Consider the following 22,500-nt stretch of genomic DNA (forward strand, 5'->3'; position numbering starts at 1 on the left):
CTTTACAACCCCCTAGGGCCCTTTCAATCCTTTGGGGCACTTCAGAATCCTTTAGGTACCTTTATAATCTTTTGGGGCCCTATAGGATCCTTTAGGGACCTTTACAATCCTTTGGGGCACTTCAAAAACTAATACGGACCTTTATAATCTTTTGGGGCCCTTTAGGATCCTTTAGGGACCTTTATAATCCTTTAGGGCCCTTTACAATCCTTTAGGGAACTTTACAATCCTTTAGGGCCCTTTAGAATCCACAGCATCTTCAAACACTGCCTGCCTCAGTCTCGTACCCTGGCCAGACAGAGCAGTTCACCGTGGCGGCGGAATGTGGTGAAGCTGCCAGCTCAGAGAGGTGACAGAGCGCCGCACCCTGAGCTCACTAAGCCGCGCTGGAATCGGCAGACGGATCGCCCTGACATGCCCCAGAGGACCGAGGGTGTGTGTCGGGAGGTGGGAGGTGAAGCTCCTGTAGATACATTACCTGCAGAGAGAGAAGGCAGTGGTGGGGGAGAGTGGAAAAAATCTTTCCATCTGTTGTGGCATTAATCAGAAGGGCTGTCACTATGCCCCGGGAGAAACACGTCTCCAAGAAACATTACGCAATCTCCAAACACACACATCAAGCACTTCTAAGGAAAGGCATGCCTAACCTGTCAAAGAATATGTCAAGCTGGAGTGACATTGTCTGTACGGCATGGAAATTTCTGGACAGCCAAGAATAATTACGCTCCAAAGCAACACGCGGGTAAACGCTCACGTCAGGGAAGCCAAGCTAAAGTTCTGGGCGCTTTTAAAAAACCCTTGGAAGATGCTGGTTAGTCACTAGCCTGCTGTCGGTAAGGCGGACGGCCCCATGGGACTGTGGTGAATAAGTGAACGGTTCTTTCCCTGTCTCATGGAGAGCATTCACATTTCTGCCCACTGCGTTGCCTGGCACTGCTGTTTCTCTCTAACATTTCATCATTTTTCATTTTAGCTTTGAGGACTGCCTCTTGTCATAATGTGACGTGGGGACGTGTCCTGCCGCTGGCCGGGGGGATCGGTCACCGTTTCAGACAGGCTGGCCATCAGGGCGAGCGGTGCAGGCATGCGGCGGGCTGAGCTGGGGTGGGGTGTGGAAACAGTGGTGATGGTGGTGATGATGATGATGGTAGAGGGCGGCCTGGGAGGAAGATGCTTTAGAAGGCGGTGGAGTCACAGAGGCACCCCCCCCCATCACCTGCCACAGACAATGCAGCCCAGAGGCCTCAAACGTAAAGAGGCCTTGCTTATGTATAGCAGCTGTAACCACTGACCTGCTTGGCTCACTGACTGATTAATGTAAAATGTAAAATTTTTAAATTGTGAACATTCTCTACTATTGGTGTACACAATATTTTCAGTACAACAACTCAAAATGGAAGTCTAATGATAATAATGAATAAGAACTATTCTTGTGCTTCCTACCGTGGCAAATCTAATGAGAGAGAACTCGACTGAAATCAGACCAGTCCAGCTCAGGAAGTGTTCCGGAAGCATCCTGGGATTTAAATATTCCAGGCGGTATAGTGAGAGAGGCTTTGAAAGTTTTAACACGGAAGGTTAGGACACTGGTCCGGTCTTTTTTTGTTAAGGGTTGTTTTTGTGTGTTTTTAGGGCACGCTCGGTGGCGTAGGGGAGAGGGGCCCTCCAGGCCCTGATGGGAAAGAGGTAAGCTTTAATACAACAGCCCTGGCCGTTCCACTAACTGTTGCATTATGGGGGACGTAGTGTTATAGAGCAGATCTGTTTAAAGATGCATGTAAGGACCAGCTTGGTGTTGGGAGGTGTGCTGTTATGGGTGCAATGAAGTAGAAGAATTTATCTACACTATGCTTACATGAAAGACACTGAACAGAGAGCCAAGAATTAAAGCGTAAAGGTTTATTTATTTTACCTGTGAGTTGTTTGTCTGTATGTCTGCCTCAGTGATATCCCTTCACTCCTAAAAGGGCTAGGAATGTGTTTCTGTAGACAGGGTTTAAAATACAGTCCAGCACAGCTGATGCACACAGAAATTCTTACTTTCACCTGTGTATTTCACAGGGACCTGTCGGAGGAACTGGCACAGGTGGCTTCCCTGGTCTCCGAGTGAGTTTAGACATGCGCACAAACATCGAAAACACACCCAGAAGTGCTGGGAGGTATAAAATACTGAATGCTGGTTCTTCACAAACTCCAGATGCGTAAGATTCCTCATAGATCAAGCATGACACTGAAAACCAGGAACTGCTCCTCGTGAGCGGTGCACACGGGCTCCCCCCCAGGTCCTAGCTTCTCCCCACATCCTACCTCAGGACCTCCCTGCCTAGTTTCATCCTCTGGAAAGCACAGAGGAAAGATGTTTCATGGGGAATAAGCTCGCCTGGCTGAGTTCTCCAGCAGTGGTGTGGACCCTGTGTGTCTGTCCTGCTTGTTCCTGTCGCGCTCGGAGAGCACGGAGCTGACACCTCGTCATCCCTACATATCCGCCTTCCCATCCAGATCCCAATCCGAGGGAGAAGTCAGATTGGAAGTCCAGAGCGTCTCCGGTCAGGCGTTCCCCGATCCCAGCGCCGCCGCGCTGCCGCCGCACGGCAAGAGCAGATTGGGCTCGGAAGAGACAGGACCGAACGGTTTTCAGCTGGTCCGGACACACGGCCCTCTGGAGCGGCTGGAGAGGGAAAAGGAACGAGACTGAAGAAAGGGAAAGCAAATGACTGCGGTCAGTCCTGCGCATCAATCACCAGATGCAAAAAAACGTAGATGAACCCACTGGACTCAGCCCTCGCGAGTTCCTTCTTTTGGACCCAAATATGGTTAATCCTTGTGTATACATGAGGCGACGTAGTTGGAGGCCGGCCCTGGGTCGGTGACCGCAGGGTCATGTGGGGTGAGCCCCGTAAGTGGTTTTCCACGATTCGCGTGGGCCGGCCTGGTGGCCAGCTGCTTTGGCACCTGCACGCTTGCTCACCCGAGGGCCCTCCACTGTAGGAATATTTCCCAACTGCTCTGCACAGAGCTCTGGATCCTGCCAAAAGCTCGAGTGGTCTCCATTAACCCCTTCACCTCAACAGCGTCGCCATGCACTAGGGAGGTGCCTCTCCATCCCCAAGGCCACCGCGATACACATCTCCATGTAATGCCAACGATATGATTCATTAAAGATACATATGAAGCCATTACTAATGCGATACGACATGATTCACACGTATTGCTACGCAGCGAAAATCGACACGGATTGATCCAACACAATGCGATGTGTTGATACGATCTGATGCAATTGATGCCATGTAGTTAACTATGGTACAGACACTTCATGTTTATGTGTTATTTACACTACCTCTCGGAGTCGACACAAACCATGCTTGTATGTTTACGGATTAACACTAACTCTTATCGATAAATGGTTTCATACGTAAAGCTAGTTCTAGTTGAACAAGATCATGACAACTGCCAACTGGTCTGAAGTCAGATGAGAATCGATCATATGGCTGTAGTCCTAGTCCCAGTCCTAGTCCTAGTTTTAGGAAGTTTTTATGCAGTGTAGACTACACTACGGCAAAGCGTCGTGAGAGGAACACGTCCAGAATTACTAAGACCCAGATCTCAGTAGGGATTGGTCTAACCAGAGGGGAAGGGGGTGGGTGGTGTTGGATGGGGGTGTGGTTAGTGTACTCTACTGTTCTCTAGTGTACTTTAGTGTATTCTAGTGTACTTTAGTGTATTCTACTGTACTCTAGTGTACTTTAGTGTATTCTACTGTAGTCTAGTGTACTTTAGTGTATTCTAGTGTACTTTAGTGTATTCTACTGTACTCTAGTGTACTTTAGTGTATTCTAGTGTAATTTACTGTATTCTACTGCACTCTAGTGTATTCTAGTGTACCTTAGTGTATTCTACTGTAAGTTAATGTACAACTAGTGTATTGTAGTGTACTCTAGTGTACTTTACTGTACTCTAGTGTACATTAATCTATTCTAGTGTAATTTAGTGTACAATTAGTGTATTGTAGTGTACTCTAGTATACTTTAGTGTACTCTAGTGTACTTTAGTGTAGTCTAGTGTAATTTATTGTATTCTACTGTACTCTACTGTACTCTAGTGTACTTTATTGTATTCTAATGTATTCTAGTGCACTTTAGTGTATTCTACTGTACTCTAGTGTACTTTATTGTATTCTAGTGCATTTTAGTGTATTCTACTGTACTCTAGTGTACTTTAGTGTATTCTAATGTAATTTAGTGTACAACTAGTGCATTGTAGTATACTCTACTGTACTCTACTGTACTCTAGTGTACGTTAGTGTATTCTAGTGTAATTTGGTTTACAATTAGTGTATTGTAGTGTACTCTAGTGTACTTTAGTGTATTCTAGTGTAATTTAGTGTACAAGTAGTGTATTGTAGTGTACTCTAGTGTACTTTAGTGTATTCTACTGTACTCTAGTGTAATTTAGTGTATTCTAGTGTACTTTACTGTACTCTAGTGTACTTTATTGTATTCTAGTGTACTCTAGTGTATTCTACTGTACTCTAGTGTACTTTATTGTATTTTAGTGTACTTTCGCATATTCTACTGTACTCTACTGTACTCTAGTGTACTGTATTGTATTCTAGTGTACTATAGTATATTCTACTGTACTCTAGTGTACTTTACTGTACTAGTGTACTTAAATGTATTCTAGTGTAATTTATTGTACATCTAGTGTATTGTAGTCTACTTTAGTGTATTCTACTGTACTTTACTGTACTCTAGTGTATTGTAGTGTACTCTAGTGCACTTTGTCATTGGCTCAGGCCTGTATTGAGCCACAGGCCCAGTTTTTGTGACATTAGATTACTTCCAGTTTGGAAAGTTTCATGTCCCCTGTTAGAAAGATCACTGGCTATCGCGTAACTGTAAAACTGACCAGATTTCACGTTTGGGTCACTGGCAGCAGATCCTGCTGTCTCACCTTCTGATGAGACTCAGATGTACAATTCAGTGGCATTCCAACAGATGGAGTCTCTCTGGCTCTTCATCAATTCTCCCGATCAGGACCAGATTGTACCGTCTGTTCAGACGTCCTAGCTTGCATTTCCTTATTAGCTGAGTATCCTGGAATGTTCCCAAGGTGCATTGCAGTCGCTGTTGCAACTGCAGTAAGTGCCTCGAAACCCCCAGCGGTGAAGACTGCATCTTCTCACCATGCAGATCCTGTCCGACTCACCTCGTGTGGTTATCACCTCAGCGCTCCTCTATTTGCAAACTTTTGTTGTCGTTGGATTTTGTGTCAGAGTAGACCTGTGATGAGTAGGTGTAGCGGGCAGGAACGTTTCTCACCAAACACACATCCTTCCTTGAGCAGTGCTGGACAGTGATTTGAACCTCCCCCGCTGAGAAATACTGTTTAACCAGTAGGAGATGGCACATGACAGCAGCAGAGAGCAGCATGCGAGAGGTATGCCATCATGGGGGAGTGTGTGAGGCATGGACCTTCAGGTTTGTCCGACACACATTTCTCAACACATCAGGGGGCGTCGCTTGAGTTAGTCTTCTGTAAGAGTTAACGAATGCCTTAGTTTCCATCTTGAGACACTCCTGTGCTGCGGAGCTGGAGTCCAGCAGAACGTGCTGTTTTCCCAGCTCTAACATACCTTCAAAACCTGGAATTTTACGGATGAGTGGACTTGGATGTCCTAACACGAGAAAATAACCTGCCTGGGATCTGGACCGCCAGGTCTGGAGCCATGGAGTGATGTTTAGAAGATGCACTCAAACAGCTTTGTACCCATCTTTTCTCAAGAGCGCCGACACCTTGGTATGCAGCGTCCGAGTCCTGGAGGAAGTTTGTGTCATGAGATGAAACAAGATTGATTGAGAACTACCTAATAAATGTGCTGTCCAGTGCTCGACACATTACGTGGGTTGGGGGTGATTCCGCGTGCTCCTGAACATTTACTACAGTTCAAAGGTCAAGCTAACATCCTTTGTCTCCCTCAGGGCGACCCTGGGCCTGAGGGACCACGTGGACTGCCTGGCATTGTGGGACCTCAGGTAACAGCCAGTTGTTCAATGCTAGTCATTGTGCACTTTGTAACCTCTGTGGTAGCTACTGAAAACCTTTCCCTCCCATCTTTTCTGTGATTGGCAGGGCCCGGCAGGAGGGGTGGGGCCACCTGGATTGAAAGGTGATAAGGTGATCTAAATATTTCTCTTATTGCAGTGCATCTGTAAATTCTATAAGCCTTGGTTACAGGTAGTTCGAGTTTCTCCACAGCTGTAAATAAATTCAAGATATATTTGGAAGAAACGTTTTACGTGTTTGGACAAAGCTTTCAGCAATGTCAAAATGATTGTTCTAGTAATGGGAGGCTTGTCACATGTGGTAATGGTGTCTGCTGTTATACTGCACCCCAGGCAGCAGCTCTGAGATTTTATGCATCAGTAGCTCTTACGATGCTGTGTAATCTAGGGTATACTGCATTTGACTCCTAATCTCTCTGTGACGATATATAATGCAGCATCTGCTATATTTCACTCATAATCTCTCTCTGTGAAGCTGTATAATCTGGGGTGTGCTGCCTTTTGCCTATAATCTCTCTGTGACGGTGTATAATCTAGGGTGAACCTGGATCAAGGGGTGAACCAGGAGAACACGGTTACCAAGGTGACAAAGTAAGAAAACATGATTCAGTTTTGGGCAAATTTAAATTACCTGCGAACATTTCTGAGGCGGAATTGTGGGAAGCATTAGGCAGCTTGTAATGTTTGCTAATGTTTCAGTTAAGGGGCGTGAAAGTGTGACTAGTCATTCGAAGTTTCTCTGAACTCTGCTGTGTGTTTTTCTGCATTAGTATGTGTCAGTGCTGACGATCACTTTCCTGTTGCACTGTGGGTATACTTTATAATGTTCTCACTGATGCAGGGTGCTGCAGGAGTTTCAGGACTGCCCGGACCACGCGGAAAGCCCGGACCACTGGTACGTTGGCTGCCTGTGACCATGGCGTTTTCAAAGCCCCTTTTAAAACGATGACTGCTTGTAACTTGTTTCTGTGCGCTGGAAACACCTGTTTAGCCCACAGCCCGCCATCTTTACGCCACACATGGTTCGTTAAAGTGCACAGGGAAAAACAAAATTGTTGGCCCTCGCTTTTTCAAGCTGGAGCTTGCGGTCTGATTGGCATCTTGTACTCGCACCCCGGTTGAATTGCAGGTCAGCCTGGTGCTTGCGAGACGCGCCTTACTTTGTGGCCGTGACAAGCGGCTGCGATATCTGTGTGTGTGTGTGTGTGTGTGTGTGTGTGTGTGTGATTGTTGATTTTATTCATTGAGGTTTACATTCTGTCACTCTTATCCTGTTTGAAAGGGGAAGACAGGTGATCCAGGAGCCCCCGGACATGCAGGGCCTCCTGGACCTGAGGTAAGAGTGGAGAACTGTGCCCATTAGCATCTCATTAGACACAATTAGCATCTCGTTAGCCTCATTATCCAGACTCCAGAAGAAGCACATGTAGTCTGACAGCATCTGTCCAAACACACACAGAGCATTTCCTGAAGTTTCCTGAAGTTTCAAAAGATCATGGAAGCTTCTGGAATGATATACAGAGTAGATGATCACCTGAAACTGATCACCTGAAATCTTTCTCAGTGTTTATCTCTGTTGGAAGTCATACCTGTGGGTTAGTAAGCTTAACGGAGCTGGTGTCGCACTAAGCACTCTCCTGGCGTGCGGGAATCACACGCTGCACTTTTAGGTGTATTCGAGTACCACTGGAAAACTGGTAACCACTGGCTTTGATGCACACTGGTCTTGCTTAGGAAACCTGAGCTGCAGGTCTGTTGAGGATGTCCCTGTAGAGCATGGCTGGCTGCGTTCTGCTCTGCTCAGAGGCCAGGCTGCTTCGCTTAGATTCCCAGAGGACATGTCAGGGGATAGCTAATTACATTTAGGCTTCAGATGCTGAATGAAATCAACTCACTTCGGGATTTTAAAGGACATCCCTACAGTGCCTGCACACTGACAGATATCGAGTGGTTTTAGGTCAACTATCACATGGTGGGGTTAAGACCCGGAGTGGTGTAATAACGGAACACATATGCTGTTCTCACATAAGAGAGACTGATGTTTCAGAAACAACTCTAAGATGTAGTGAGCTGGGTTCAGTCATGCTAGTGTTACAGGGCCAAAGAATTCACCTCGATCAAAACTTCATCACAGCGCCTTCTTCCTGAAGTGTCTAGCTTTTATGGAACAAACTTGAATCAGACTCATCATTGCTGAGGAGGGACAGAAAAAAATGCGACAAAGATCAGACTCGCCTGCAGCTGTGATTACTGTTGCCGAGATCAGACTCCTCACGCTGTGACATGCCTCGCGCAGTTATCGCGAACAACGCACCCTACCGGGTTGAATCAGTCCAGAAGTGTCTGATTCACATTCGTGGGCCTCTGTGAGTGTGCCACACGGGAAGAAGATCAGCGTGAACTCCCTGGTCTGCTTCACCTCGGCTACCCTCTGCGGCCCCCTCACGCACCAGGATGGGGGGATTCGGAGGTTGTCGCTCACCTTCCTCTTCTTCATGCCTTTCATGCAGTTTCTTTTGCTCTTCTTCAGGGGTTTCCCGGAGACATCGGCGTTCCAGGTCCTAACGGCCCGCCGGGACCGAAGGTGCTGAGAGCTTCCTGACTTCCTGAAGTTGCCGTGCCCGCCCAGGCCGGCAAAGATGAGATACAGTGCTCACTTTTCTGAGGACTGATGTTGATTTATGTCTGCAGGGTGTTGAAGGGGCGCGAGGGCTTGCAGGGCCCACAGGGCCAAAGGGCACAGAGGTGTGACATCATCACATCATCATCATCACCTCATCCTCCTCATACACACCTCTCAGTCTGGGGAATCACCCAGTCTACACCACCTTTTCTCACACACACACACACACACACACACACACACACACACGCATGCACGCACGCACACACACACACACACACACACACACACAATTAGGTATTCCATCCTTCTATCTATTCTCTCCTTGTTTTCTTCTTGTTTTCCACCTGTCCTTTCTTTCATCTCTCTCTCTCTCTCTCTCTCTCTCCCTCTCCCTCCCCCATCTCTCTCCCCCTCTCTCTCCCCCTCCCTCCCTCTCTCTACCACCCTCTCTCTCTCTCTCTCTCTCCCTCTCCCTCCCTCCCTCTCTCTCCCCCTCTCTCTCCCTCTCTCTCTCTCGCTCTCTCGCTCTCTCTCCCCCTCTCTCTCCCCCTCCCTCCCTCTCTCTCCCCCTCTCTCTCTCTCTCTCTCTCTCTCTCTCTCTCCCTCTCCCTCCCTCCCTCTCTCTCCCCCTCTCTCTCTCCCTCCCTCTCTCTGTCTGAGTGTCAGTGATGCGTATATAGAGGAATGTTCTGGTGTACTGGAACACGTCCTTATGCCTTGTGCTTCTCTACAGGGTGATGAAGGCCCTTTGGGTCCACATGGTGGACCTGGTCCAACTGTAAGTGTCTCAGGCCCTCCTGGAGTGTGTGTGTGTGTGTGTGTGTGTGTGTGTGTGTGTGTATGTGTGTGTGTGTGTGTGTGTGTGTGTGTGTGTGTGTGTGTGTACATGTCTGTGTGTACGTCTCTGATATTTCTGTATGGGGGCACCATGCTGTATTGTACTTTAGATTTGTGTGTGTGTGTGTGTCTTTGTTTGTGTGTCTTTTTGTGTGTGTGTGTGTGTGTGTGTGCATGTATGTGTGTGTGTCTTTGTTTGTGTGTCTTTGTGTGTGTGTGTGTGTGTGTGTATGTGTGTGTGTGTGTGTGTGTGCATTCATGCGTGTGCGTGTGTCTTTGTGTGTGTGTGTGCGTATGCGTGTGCGCATGTGCGTTTGTGTGTGTGTGTGTGTGTGTGTGTGTTTTAGGGCAGACCTGGAAGGAAAGGTTATATTGGTGAGCTGGGACCTGATGGAGTGAAGGTAAAGATTATCAGTCTGCATCCTCATCCTCGTGTAAAGGCAGGAAGCTGTGTGTGGGTGTGTGGGTGTGTGCATGCGTGTGTTTGTGTGCACGCATGTGTGTGTGTGTGTGTGTGTGTGTGTGTGTACTTCACCCCACTGACCTGAGAGATATTGCTATGTGGGTTTCTCGGCTGAGATGAGGACCAGTTGTTATTCTCACACACTGTCAAAGCTGAGTGTGTGACAGTGTCCCTGTGTAGAGTCCACATGTCCTCTGTAAAGGCTTTTATGGGCTTGTGTCTGTGTGGTGTGGACCTGTGGCACCCGTTACCGTTGGCAACTATGCTCTCGTCTTCTAGCGAAGTGTCTGGCGGCGGGCTCCATTAAAGGGGAGGTGGCTCTAGTGATAAATTTGCTGTGCTTGTGACAGCGCAGGGATTCTGGCAGGGCTGTCATTACAGGACATTAAGCAGACATGTGGTGACAGACACACCTACACGGCAGACGCCCCAAATGTTGGGGGGAGGGGGGACCCAGGACATTTTGTTGAGTTGTTTGTTTGTCTGGCATTTGCAGGGTGAAGTCGGCGATCCAGGAACCCCTGGAAAGAGTGGCCCTCCAGTAAGTTTTTGGCTGTATTTTTCATTATTATTTATGTGTTTATCTATTTTGTACTGTGTAGTCTTTTCTGGTCGGTTGTAACGGCATTTTTCTGGACGAGTTTACATGTTTGCTCTGTAGTCTGACCATGGATGTGGGTTCAGGGGCGGAGAGAGAGAAGCATAGTGACTTTACATCACACTGAGCTCACTTGATTTGTAAATAAAAACAGTCTTTGATATCCAAAATGTGCACAGCACAAATCCCCCATCCCAGTCATCTTACAGCAGAATCTGAGTGAATCATTTTGAAGTTAAAAAGCCCCAGTAAACTTATGTTGTCTGTTGTTCATTTGGCCTTGTTGTTTCCTGTGAAATGGGGTCTATGTGGGGGAAGAGGCTGAGCATGTGTGGGGAAAAAGCAGAAAGAATCTCTCCGTCAACCAGTGACTGTGCTAACTCCTGAGAATCGCAAGGTTTCTCTCAGTTGACCAAAGTAGCACTACACAGATGCACCTAACAAGCATGTCTTTAAGCCTAGATACACCTAACAGGCATGTCTTTAAACCTAGATCCACCTAACAGGCATGTTTTTAATCCAATGCACCTAACAGGCATGTCTTTAATTCCAGGTGCACCTACCAGGCATGTATTTAAGCCCAGGTGCACCTAACAGGCATGTCTTTAAATCGATGCACCTAACAGGCATGTCTTTAAGTCGATGCACCTAACAGGCATGTTTTAAGATGATGCACCTAACAGGCATGTCTTTAAGCCCATATGCTCCTAACAGGCATGTCTTTAAGCCCAGGTGCACCTAACAGGCATGTTTTTAAGCCCAGATGCTCCTAACAGGCATGTCTTTAAGCCCAGATGCTCCTAATATGCATGTTTTAAGACGATGTACCTAACAGGCATGTCTTTAAACCCAGATGCTCCTAATAGGCATGTTTTAAGCCGATGCACCTAACAGGCATGTCTTTAAGCCCAGATGCTCCTAATAGGCATGTCTTTAAGTCGAACAAATTCCCCTTTGAGATTTCTTTGTTGAGACTCCTCACCGTCTCACTGCTGAGAACACATCACATGTCATTTTGGATAAAATGAATATTTTCAAAAACATTTTTGTGTGAAATATCCCATGTAGGCGGACTCCTTTCGTGTTCTTAAGATTAGTCTTTAAACGTAACTTTGCTGTTGGACTTTGTGTCTTGTGTCTAATCTGGTTTGACAAACGAGGCTCATGTGGGTGATGTGCTACTCTCACATGTGTGGGGAGTTAGTACGTAGTCAGTCTTTGCAGTTTAGCAGAGAGACAGACCTGCGGTTAGACACACATCTACAGCACCCCAGGCTCCACGCAACTGCCATGACATCACTGCGCAAATTATGGGAGGGGTCAATGCAAATTAGGGGTGTGACACCTCGTGCTTTCCAGCCAGTCCTGTTCTCCAAACCTTCCTCTGTTGAGTAAAGCATGCCCCCCCCCACCATGCCATCCTTTAGTGTGGTAACTAGGGCAGGATATAACCAATTTAGTTTAGTGTGGTAACTAGTGAAATATGTAACCAGACTGTTTAGTGTTGTAACTAGAGCAGGATATAACCAGACTGTTTAGTGTTGTAATTAGGGCAGGATATAACCAGACTGTTTAGTGTTGTATCTAGGGCAGGATATAACCAGACTGTTTAGTGTTGTATCTAGGGCAGGATGTAACCAGACTGTTTAGTGTTGTAACTAGTGAAGTCTGTAACCAGACTGTTTAGTGTTGTATCTAGGGCAGGATATAATCAGACTGTTTAGTGTGGTAAATAGGGCAGGATATAACCAGACTGTTTAGTGTTGTAACTAGTGAAGTCTGTAACCAGACTGTTTAGCGTTGTATCTAGGGCAGGATATAACTAGACTGTTTAGTGTTGTATCTAGGGCAGGATATAACCAGACTGTTTAGTGTTGTATCTAGGGCAGGGTATAACCAGACTGTTTAGTGTGGTAACTAGTGAAATATGTAACCAGACTGTTTAGTGTTGTAACTAGGGCAGGATATAACCAGACTGTTTAGTGTGGTAACTAGTGAAGTCTGTAACCAGACTGTTTAGTGTTGTAACTAGGGCAGGATGTAAGCAGACTGTTTAGTGTTATATCTAGGGCAGGATGTAACCAGACTGTTTAGTGTTGTAACTAGTGAAGTCTGTAACCAGACTGTTTAGTGTGGTAACTAGGGCAGGATATAACCAGACTGTTTAGTGTTGTAACTAGTGAAGTCTGTAACCAGACTGTTTAGTGTTGTAACTAGGGCAGGATATAACCAGATTGTTTAGTGTTGTATCTAGGGCAGGATATAACCAGACTGTTTAGTGTTGTAACTAGTGAAGTCTGTAACCAGACTGTTTAGTGTTGTAACTAGGGCAGGATATAACCAGACTGTTTAGTGTTGTAACTAGTGAAGGCTAGGTTCTACTGACATGTGTGAATTAGTTTGCCAGGCAGTTTTGTTTTTTAATCAATGCCTGGATCCATCAGATCCATTAAATACAGTAACATTCTCAGGCAGTTTACAGTGTGGCCACCACACATTTTTTTTAAAATTAAAATGTAAATAAGTGGTGATCAGTTATGACTTCATGGCAATATCTTAATGCAAAAAAATATTGGCAAAACCTTATTTTTGAAGTGACCATGTAATGAAGCAGTCAACTTCATCACATCAGTGACATTTGGAGCAGTTTCAAACCCTTAGAAGTCGAACTGAACGTAAATGCAGACATCAGCCAAAGTTGTTTGGTGTGACCTTTCACCTCTGACCTCTGGGTGAAAGCGACTTCATACATTACCCCTCGCAGATTAATGCTCAGAGCCTGAGGACAAAACAAACACAGGAAAATATCACCACGGAAATATCACCATGGAAACGTATGCATTTTCCTAGCTACGGTTGAGTCTCTCTCCAGGCTAATGCAGTAGATGCTTGACGATCGCTGTCAAAAACTACGTATCTAATAAATCCTGGGATTCCCAGAGAAGATTACATAACTCCATGACACGATGAGGAGACGGAGAGAGAGAGAGCAGCGCGACAAAGCTCTGCCCTTGCTCTTAGCATGTAACTCGTGCTTGGTGTTGACTGCGACCTGGCCGTGTGCTGGCTCAGCCCTGATTTACGCTGTCTCCCTGTCCACACATTCACCTGCAGGAGGCGTTCCGTATCAGATCCTGTCCCAGAATTCAGTTTCTTTCCAGTTACATAAAATCTCAAAAGTTTCTCTGTTTCTCTGGAATAATTCATAGCTACTATATTTAATAACAAACATGCATAACATTTATTTTTCAGGTCTTTATGAGTTATAATCTGATGATAAAGTGCTGTTAATCTGTGTGTGTGTGTGTGTGTGTGTGTGTGTGTGTGTGTGTGTGTGGATGTTTCTATGGTGTAGTTCTGTGAGGGTGAGTCTGGCAGCATGGTGCCGTTGATGGCTCAGGGGTGGGAGTGTTTGCTCTAGCCAGCACAGCTGGGACTGGATCCGCTGAGCGCCTCCAGCCGGGTGGAAGTGTGTCTGGTGATCACGTGGCCTCCTACCAGGCCTCAGATCTGTGCAGAAGGGGCCGGGGCGTGTGCAGGCTCTGTGTGCTGGGGGTGCTGAGAGACAGAGGGAACCAGTTTCTCCCTTATTGGTTTGGAAAGCGCGTATTTGTGTCCGAAGTGCTTAAAATTAATGACCAAAAAACTGCGACGAGACCTGAGCTCCGTGTGCAGCTGTCCTGACGGCTCTTCTAAGCGTCAATGCAGGCATATCGTCCACATTTAACAGTGGCAGAATAACAGTGTCCCAGTGTGGTGTTGAAATCAGAGGGTCTTTACGGGCTGAGAGGTTGGCCTTGTACGTGTGCCTCCTCGTGTCCTGGGTTTGTCTTGATTCTGTGTATAACTGTCTCTTCCTTTTGGTCTCCTCTGTCCGTGTTGTAGGGACCAGCGGGGCTTATTGGACCAGCAGGTGACGTCGGCCCGCCCGGGGAGAAGGTAAAACGGACAGATGGAGGGACAGGGGCCAAGATTTAGGGGCCCGCTCTACTGCAAATCTTACTCAATATGTCTGATGCTTGAGGCAGAGATGACCCACCAGCCCACCAATTAGAGGACAGCGCTCCTAAAGGCTTGTTTCGGAGGGTCTTGTTTCGTGACTGTGTTTGTGTGTGAAGTGACTTCAGGGAGCGTCTTGTTTCATGACTGTGTTTGTGTGTAAAGTGACTTCAGGGAGTGTCTTGTTTGTGTGTGAAGTGACTTCAGGGAGCGTCTTGTTTCGTGACTGTGTTTGTGTGTGAAGTGACTTCAGGGAGCATCTTGTTTCGTGACTGTGTTTGTGTGTGAAGTGACTTTAGGGAACGTCTTATTTTGTGACTGTGTTTGTGTGTGAAGTGACTTTAGGGAGCGTCTTGTTTCGTGACTGTGTTTGTGTGTGAAGTGACTTCAGGGAGCGTCTTGTTTCGTGACTGTGTTTGTGTGTGAAGTGACTTCAGGGAGCATCTTGTTTCGTGACTGTGTTTGTGTGTGAATTGACTTTAGGGAACGTCTTGTTTTGTGACTGTGTTTGTGTGTGAATTGATTTTAGGGGGCGTCTTGTTTCGTGTTTCACAGGGCAATCGTGGACCAGCAGGACCTTTGGGTCCACCAGGCGAGAAGGGCTCAATGGTAAGATCAGTACATACTGCACGCACACACACACACACACACGCACGCACGCACACACCCACAAAAATACACACACGCACATAAACACACGCACACACATACATTCACACAAACACACAAACACACACCGACACAGTCAGTCAGGTGGGGAAGGTCCTAGTTTTCCTAGTTTGGGTTTCAGGGTGAAATTACAAAGCTAAGGAGATAATTGGTTTGGTAACAAGTGAGTAGTTATTTCCGTAGTCTGATGACTCAGTAATTGACTTATTAACATGGTTTCTTCTCTCTCTGCTGTAGGGCTACCCAGGTCTGCCCGGAGGGTCCGGGGATGTGGGACCCCAGGGGCCTCCAGTACGTTCACTGGTGCACTTCCATGGCTGGGTGGTGTGTGTGTGTCACTTCCATGGTCAGGTGGTGTAGGTGTGACACTTCCATGGTCGGGTGGTGTGTGTGTGACACTTCCATGGCTGGGTGGTGTGTGTGTGACACTTCCATGGTCAGGTATTGTGTGTGACGCTTCCATGGTCTGGTGGTGTGTGTGTGACACTTCCATAGTCAGGTGGTGTGTGTGTGACACTTCCATGGTCAGGTATTGTGTGTGACGCTTCCATGGTCTGGTGGTGTGTGTGTGACACTTCCATGGTCAGGTGTTGTGTGTGACGCTTCCATGGTCCGGTGGTGTGTGTGACACTTCCATGGTCAGGTGGTGTGTGTGACACTTCCATGGTCGGGTGGTGTGTGTGACATTGATCAGATTCATAAATTCATAAAGTTTTATAATGATTTAGGGGCTCACTGGTTAAGGTACTTGACTTGTAATCAGAAGATTGCTGGTTTAAGCCCCCCCCACACACACACACTACCAAGTTGCTATTGTTGTTAACCTTCAATTGTTCAAGTTGTACTCGGTCATAACTGTAAGTTGCTTTGGATAAAAGCATCAGCTAAAGGCTGTAAATGTGAAAAAATTAAAGCAGAAATAATCTGTTCTTTGTTTCTTCTGTTTGTCTCTCTCACTCTCTCTCTGTCTGTCTCTCTCTGTTTGTCTCTCACTCTCTCTGTTTGTCTCTCACTCTCTCTCTGTTTGTCTCTCTCACTCTCTCTCTGTCTGTCTCTCTCTGTTTGTCTCTCACTCTCTCTGTTTGTCTCTCTCACACTCTCTGTCTTTCTCTCTCTCTCTCTCTGTCTCTCTCTGTCTGTCTCTCTCTCTGTCTCTCTCTCTGTTTGTCTCCCTCTCTCTCTCTCTCTCTCTCTCTCTCTCTCTCTCTCTAGGGTCCACAGGGCTTGAGAGGTGCAGTAGGTGTTCCTGGGATGAAAGGCCGGAGGGTAAGACTGAGATTGACCCCCTGTTTCTCCCCCGCACCTTCACTGGCTCGGGGGTGGGGGGTGGGGGGGCATGTGTGAGCACCCCCCACTGGAGGGCCATTCTGTTTCATCCTATGTGACGTGGGAGCACCTACCTCCAGTAGCACCTACTCACATGCAGGAGCAGACACAAGCAGCGTTTTCTTGCAAACTTCCACAGTGCCACTATGTTTCCTCCTTTGTGTGTGTGTGTGTGTGTGTGTGTGTGTGTGTGTAGAAGTGCATGGCTGCAAATTGAAGGGGCCAAATGCTGTCAGAGGGCAGCCCAGTGAGACCCCTTGTGGTCAGGTTGAGAATAACAGCACCAGACCATGAAAGATTTGTGTGGGTCATCTGGGGGAGTCAAGCTAGTGCCGGGTGTTTGTGTGTATGTGTGTGGGTGGGTGTGTGTGTGGGTGTCGGTGTGTGTGTGTGGGTGTGTGTGTGTGTGTGTAATTACACAAAGTACTACTTACCCATTCCCATACACATACACATTTCGGTTGTTTATACAGTTACCCTCACTACTTCCTTTCCTGTTTATGTGAAACATTATTTTCTTAAATAAGAGCAAATGAATTACCTTAATTTTACTGGCTCTGGGTAGGTTGTCCAAACATGAATATCCCTTTATCTATTAATTAATTCATATGTTTGTTCATTTATTCCTTCATTCATTTCCCATTGAAAGGACTAGGGTTGTTCATTCCCATCCTGGAAAGCCATAGGGCAAGTTAGCTGTAGATCAGATTATCAGATTATATGATTATAGTCTCAGTGTTTAACCATAACACTCAGTCTCACCTTCACAGGAATGAAGGCTAGCACATACAGGTAGCATACACAACTAGCACATACAGCTAGCACATAACAGCTAGCATACACAACTAGCACTCACAGCTAGCACATACAGCTGGCACACACAGCTAGCATACACAGTTAGCACATACAGCTAGCACATAACAGCTAGCATACACAGCTAGCACATACAGCTAGCATACACAGCTAGCACATACAGCTAGCACATAACAGCTAGCATACACAGTTAGCACATACAGCTAGCACATAACAGCTAGCATACACAGCTAGCACATACAGCTAGCATACATAGTTAGCACATACAGCTAGCACATACAGCTAGCATACACAGCTAGCACATACAGCTAGCACATAACAGCTAGCATACACAGATAGCACATACAGCTAGCATACACAGCTAGCACATACAGCTAGCACATAACAGCTAGCATACACAGCTAGCATACATAGTTAGCACATACAGCTAGCATACACAGCTAGCACATACAGCTAGCACATAACAGCTAGCATACACAGATAGCACATACAGCTAGCACATACAGCTAGCATACATAGTTAGCACATACAGCTAGCACATACAGCTAGCATACACAGCTAGCACATACAGCTAGCATACACAGATAGCACCTACAGCTAGCATACACAGCTAGCACATACAGCTAGCACATAACAGCTAGCATACACAGTTAGCACAGACAGCTAGCACATAACAGCTAGCATACACAACTAGCGCATACAGCTAGCATATACAGCTAGCACACACAGCTAGCACATAACAGCTAGCATATACAGCTAGCACATACACAGCTAGCATACACAGCTAGCACATACAGCTAGCACATAACAGCTAGCATATACAGCTAGCACATACACAGCTAGCATACACAGCTAGCATACACAGCTAGCACATAACAGCTCGCACACACAACTAGCACACAACGACTAGCACATACTGCTAACACACACATGCACACACACAAGAATAACACATTCTACACATTCAGTATAGACAGATTTGTTTTTCATAAAGGCCCTGTTTCTCCTCTTTTCCTCCCCTGCTCGGTGCTCGTTGTGTTTGGACTGACATGAGGTTCTCTGTTGGATTGTTGAGTGGCTCTTTCATCTGGCCTGAGGTGCTAATTCTTTCCCGGTGACAAATTAATTTAATTAGAGGCGTTATAGCACAGACACGTATATTCCTGAAATCATGAAGAGGGGTTTGGAGGCACTTGAGTGTGTGTGTGTGTGTGTGTGTGTGTGTGTGTGTGTGTGTGTGTGTGTGTGTTTGTGTTTGTGTGTGTGTGTGTGATATGGTCACTTCTCTTCCTCACTGTGTTTCAGGGGCCAAGAGGAGGTGATGGGCCCCTTGGAGAGCCTGGTCCTGAGGGTAGCAAGGTGCCAACATCACACACACTCACACACACACACACACACACACACACACACACACACACACACACACACACACACACATGCGTGCACACACAAATGTAGAATACATGTGTGCTATACATATGCCCTATTCCGAAGTGCATCCATGTGTCTGTTTCTTGACAGGGAGAGAAAGGAGCAGCTGGCAAGAAAGGATCTCCTGGGTTTATAGTAAGAATATGTACTATATACTATATACATATGTACTATATACTATAGGATATGTATTATATACTATATGCTATGTACTATATTCTATATTCTACAGTAAGGGTCTCCTGGGTTTATAGTAAGAATATGTACTATATACTATATACATATGTACTATATACTATAGGATATGTATTATATACTATATACTATGTACTATATTCTATATTCTACAGTAAGGGTCTCCTGGGTTTATAGTAAGAATATGTACTATATACTATATACATATGTACTATATACTATAGGGTATGTATTATATACTATATGCTATGTACTATATTCTATATTCTACAGTAAGGGTCTCCTGGGTTTATAGTAAGAATATGTACTATATACTATATACATATGTACTATATACTATAGGATATGTACTATATACATATGTACTATGTACTATATACTATAGGATATGTATTATATACTATATGCTATGTACTATATTCTATATTCTACAGTAAGGGTCTCCTGGGTTTATAGTAAGAATATGTACTATATACTATATACATATGTACTATATACTATAGGATATGTATTATATACTATATACTATGTACTATATTCTATATTCTACAGTAAGGGTCTCCTGGGTTTATAGTAAGAATATGTACTATATACTATATACATATGTACTATATACTATAGGATATGTATTATATACTATATACTAGGTACTATATTCTATATTCTACAGTAAGGGTCTCCTGGGTTTATAGTAAGAATATGTACTATATACTTTAGGATATGTACTATATACATATGTACTATATGCTATATTCTATAGGATATATACTATATACATATGTACTATATACTATAGGGTATGTATTATATACTATATACTATGTACTATATTCTATATTCTACAGTAAGGGTCTCCTGGGTTTATAGTAAGAATATGTACTATATACTATATACATATGTACTATATACTATAGGATATGTATTATATACTATATACTAGGTACTATATTCTATATTCTACAGTAAGGGTCTCCTGGGTTTATAGTAAGAATATGTACTATATACTTTAGGATATGTACTATATACATATGTACTATATGCTATATTCTATAGGATATATACTATATACATATGTACTATATACTATAGGGTATGTATTATATACTATATACTATGTACTATATTCTATATTCTACAGTAAAGGTCTCCTGGGTTTATAGTAAGAATATGTACTATATACTATATACTATAGGATATGTACTATATACATATGTACTATATGCTATATTCTATAGTATTAGGTACTATGACATATACATCGGGTGCTGTGTACTATATGTTAGGTGCTGTGTACTATGCATTAGGTACTATGACATATACATCGGGTGCTGTGTACTATATGTTAGGTGCTGTGTACTATGCATTAGGTGCTATGACATATACATCGGGTGCTATGTACTATATGTTAGGTGCTGTGTACTATGCATTAGGTACTATGACATATACATCGGGTGCTATGTACTATATGTTAGGTGCTGTGTACTATGCATTAGGTACTATGACATATACATCGGGTGCTATGTACTATATGTTAGGTGCTGTGTACTATGCATTAGGTACTATGACATATACATCGGGTGCTATGTACTATATGTTAGGTGCTGTGTACTATGCATTAGGTACTATGTACTATATTCTATACACTACGGTAAGGATCTACTGGTTTAGAGTAAGCATTGCTGCTCACTATGTTCCCTCCCTCTGCTTCTATCTGTCTGTTCCTGTCTCTCTCCCTCTCTCTCAGTCTGTATCTCTCTCTCTCTACCTCTGGCTCTCTCTATCTGTCTCTCTGCCTCTCTTTAGCTCTCTCTCTCTCTCTGTCTCTCCCTCTATCTCTGTGTGTCTCTTGCACTCTTGAACTTTTACTTAAACAGAAGAAACAAGTCCATACAGCTTTTGAAGTGTTCTGTTTACTGTGTGTGTGTGTGTGTGTGCGTGTGTGTGTGTGTGTGTGTGTGTGTGTGTGTGTGTGTGATCTTTGTCAAATGTGTGCTGTTGCAGGGCAAAGCTGGAGCACCAGGGAAGAGAGGCTCCCCAGGCACACCAGTACGTATGAAACTACACTACCCAGCATGCACCAGCTCGAGCAGGGCTGGCAGAGATAGAGTGGATACCCTCAGAGGTGTCACATAAAGCTGGCAGGTGCTGGACTGAAGTGTGATCCGTGTTTTGGTTCAGTGCCTGGAGATCTATTGCACCCCAGCAGAACTGAGCATGGACTGAGGCCTGGTCCCTGAGACCGTGCTTTTTCATTTCCTCTTATTAATGCTCCTGTCATTATTTAGTTCCCACTATTTGGCACCATGTAACTAAACAGTCTCTTTGTACTGATGTAGACTGTGGGGAGAAAAGTCTTATGGTGTAAAATAGGGTGGAGTTGGTTGGAGCAGGGTGGAGTGGGGTGGAGTACACACACACACACAGACGCACACACACACTCAGATTCACACATTGCTACAAGCACATTGATGAGTGTGAAATATTGGCATGTTGGACTGTGTGTGAGATTGGGTGACATTTTCTTATCTTTCATTGTGATTGGTAATGTCCAGCAACTCTGGACGAGGTGTTTCCATTCGTTTGGATATGACATATCTCTGTCTCTCACACACACACACACACACACACACACACACACACACACACACACACATGAACACATATGCACACACACTCACATACAAATGCATACACACATGCACATGCATGAGTGCACAGGTGCGTACACACACACAGACGCACTCATACCAAAACCGAACGTTACCCTTTCATTAGCCTGCTTGCTCTGCACTCTGCCCCTCTGTGGCAAAGGGCTGGGTGTTAATTACGGAGCGTGGGAGTACACAGGCTTTGACGTTTTACAGCCCACTGTCTCTGTCATTAGACAGCAGCACGCTGTCTCTGTGCGTGTGTGAGGCGTGCGTTTCAGTGGAAATATGTGTGGAGGGATTCTACAGTAACAGATTCTGCAGTAACACTCGATTCCTCTCCTTTCATCTCTCTAGTTCCCTTTCTCCCTCCCTCATGCCTTCTTTCCTTTCTCTCATCTGTCTCCTTGGCTTTGCTGTTCCTTTAGGGTCATAGCTCCCTCTAGTGTCGCAAACAGGACCGGACTGTTTCACTGTGATAGCTCAGTGCTCCCTCCGCAAGTCTGGGACTCACACACTGCGTATGCGCTTCTCCACCCAACACAGCAGACTCCACCCATCAGATAATGAACAGGCCCATAGAATGGGTGTAGTAGAGTGGTGCAGAGTGAGTCCCAGACCCAGAGAGGGAAACAGTTCTAGAGTGTGGGTGTGTGTGTGTGTGAGTGTGTGTGTGTGTGTGTGTGTGTGTGTGTGTCCAGGTCACAGCATGTGAGAGCATAGTAAAGACAAAACACAACACACAAATTAACACAGTGGAGCCAGAGAGCATATAGCTCAATAAAGCCCAGCACAGCATAACACAGTGGTGCATCAGTACTACGCAGCACAGT

At 45.3% G+C, this 22,500-nt stretch overlaps 1 protein-coding gene across 2 annotated transcripts in view; it reads left to right on the forward strand.

Moving 5' to 3' along the window:
* The window catches only part of LOC113568523 (collagen alpha-1(XXIV) chain), a 90,422-nt gene that overhangs the window by 36,650 nt on the left and 31,272 nt on the right, over positions 1-22,500 (forward strand). For both annotated transcript variants that reach the window (XM_035521491.1, XM_035521492.1), the window contains 19 exons: positions 1,633-1,686; positions 2,062-2,106; positions 5,979-6,032; positions 6,130-6,174; positions 6,600-6,653; positions 6,904-6,957; positions 7,345-7,398; positions 8,593-8,646; positions 8,754-8,807; positions 9,422-9,466; positions 9,873-9,926; positions 10,485-10,529; positions 14,472-14,525; positions 15,141-15,194; positions 15,492-15,545; positions 16,467-16,520; positions 18,699-18,752; positions 18,915-18,959; positions 21,021-21,065. In XM_035521491.1, the coding sequence (XP_035377384.1) occupies positions 1,633-1,686; positions 2,062-2,106; positions 5,979-6,032; positions 6,130-6,174; positions 6,600-6,653; positions 6,904-6,957; positions 7,345-7,398; positions 8,593-8,646; positions 8,754-8,807; positions 9,422-9,466; positions 9,873-9,926; positions 10,485-10,529; positions 14,472-14,525; positions 15,141-15,194; positions 15,492-15,545; positions 16,467-16,520; positions 18,699-18,752; positions 18,915-18,959; positions 21,021-21,065 (972 nt within the window). The remainder of the gene's footprint in view (positions 1-1,632; positions 1,687-2,061; positions 2,107-5,978; positions 6,033-6,129; positions 6,175-6,599; positions 6,654-6,903; positions 6,958-7,344; positions 7,399-8,592; positions 8,647-8,753; positions 8,808-9,421; positions 9,467-9,872; positions 9,927-10,484; positions 10,530-14,471; positions 14,526-15,140; positions 15,195-15,491; positions 15,546-16,466; positions 16,521-18,698; positions 18,753-18,914; positions 18,960-21,020; positions 21,066-22,500) is intronic.

The sequence above is a fragment of the Electrophorus electricus genome, chromosome 22, assembly GCF_013358815.1.
Source record: "Electrophorus electricus isolate fEleEle1 chromosome 22, fEleEle1.pri, whole genome shotgun sequence".
Classification (NCBI taxonomy): domain Eukaryota; kingdom Metazoa; phylum Chordata; class Actinopteri; order Gymnotiformes; family Gymnotidae; genus Electrophorus; species Electrophorus electricus.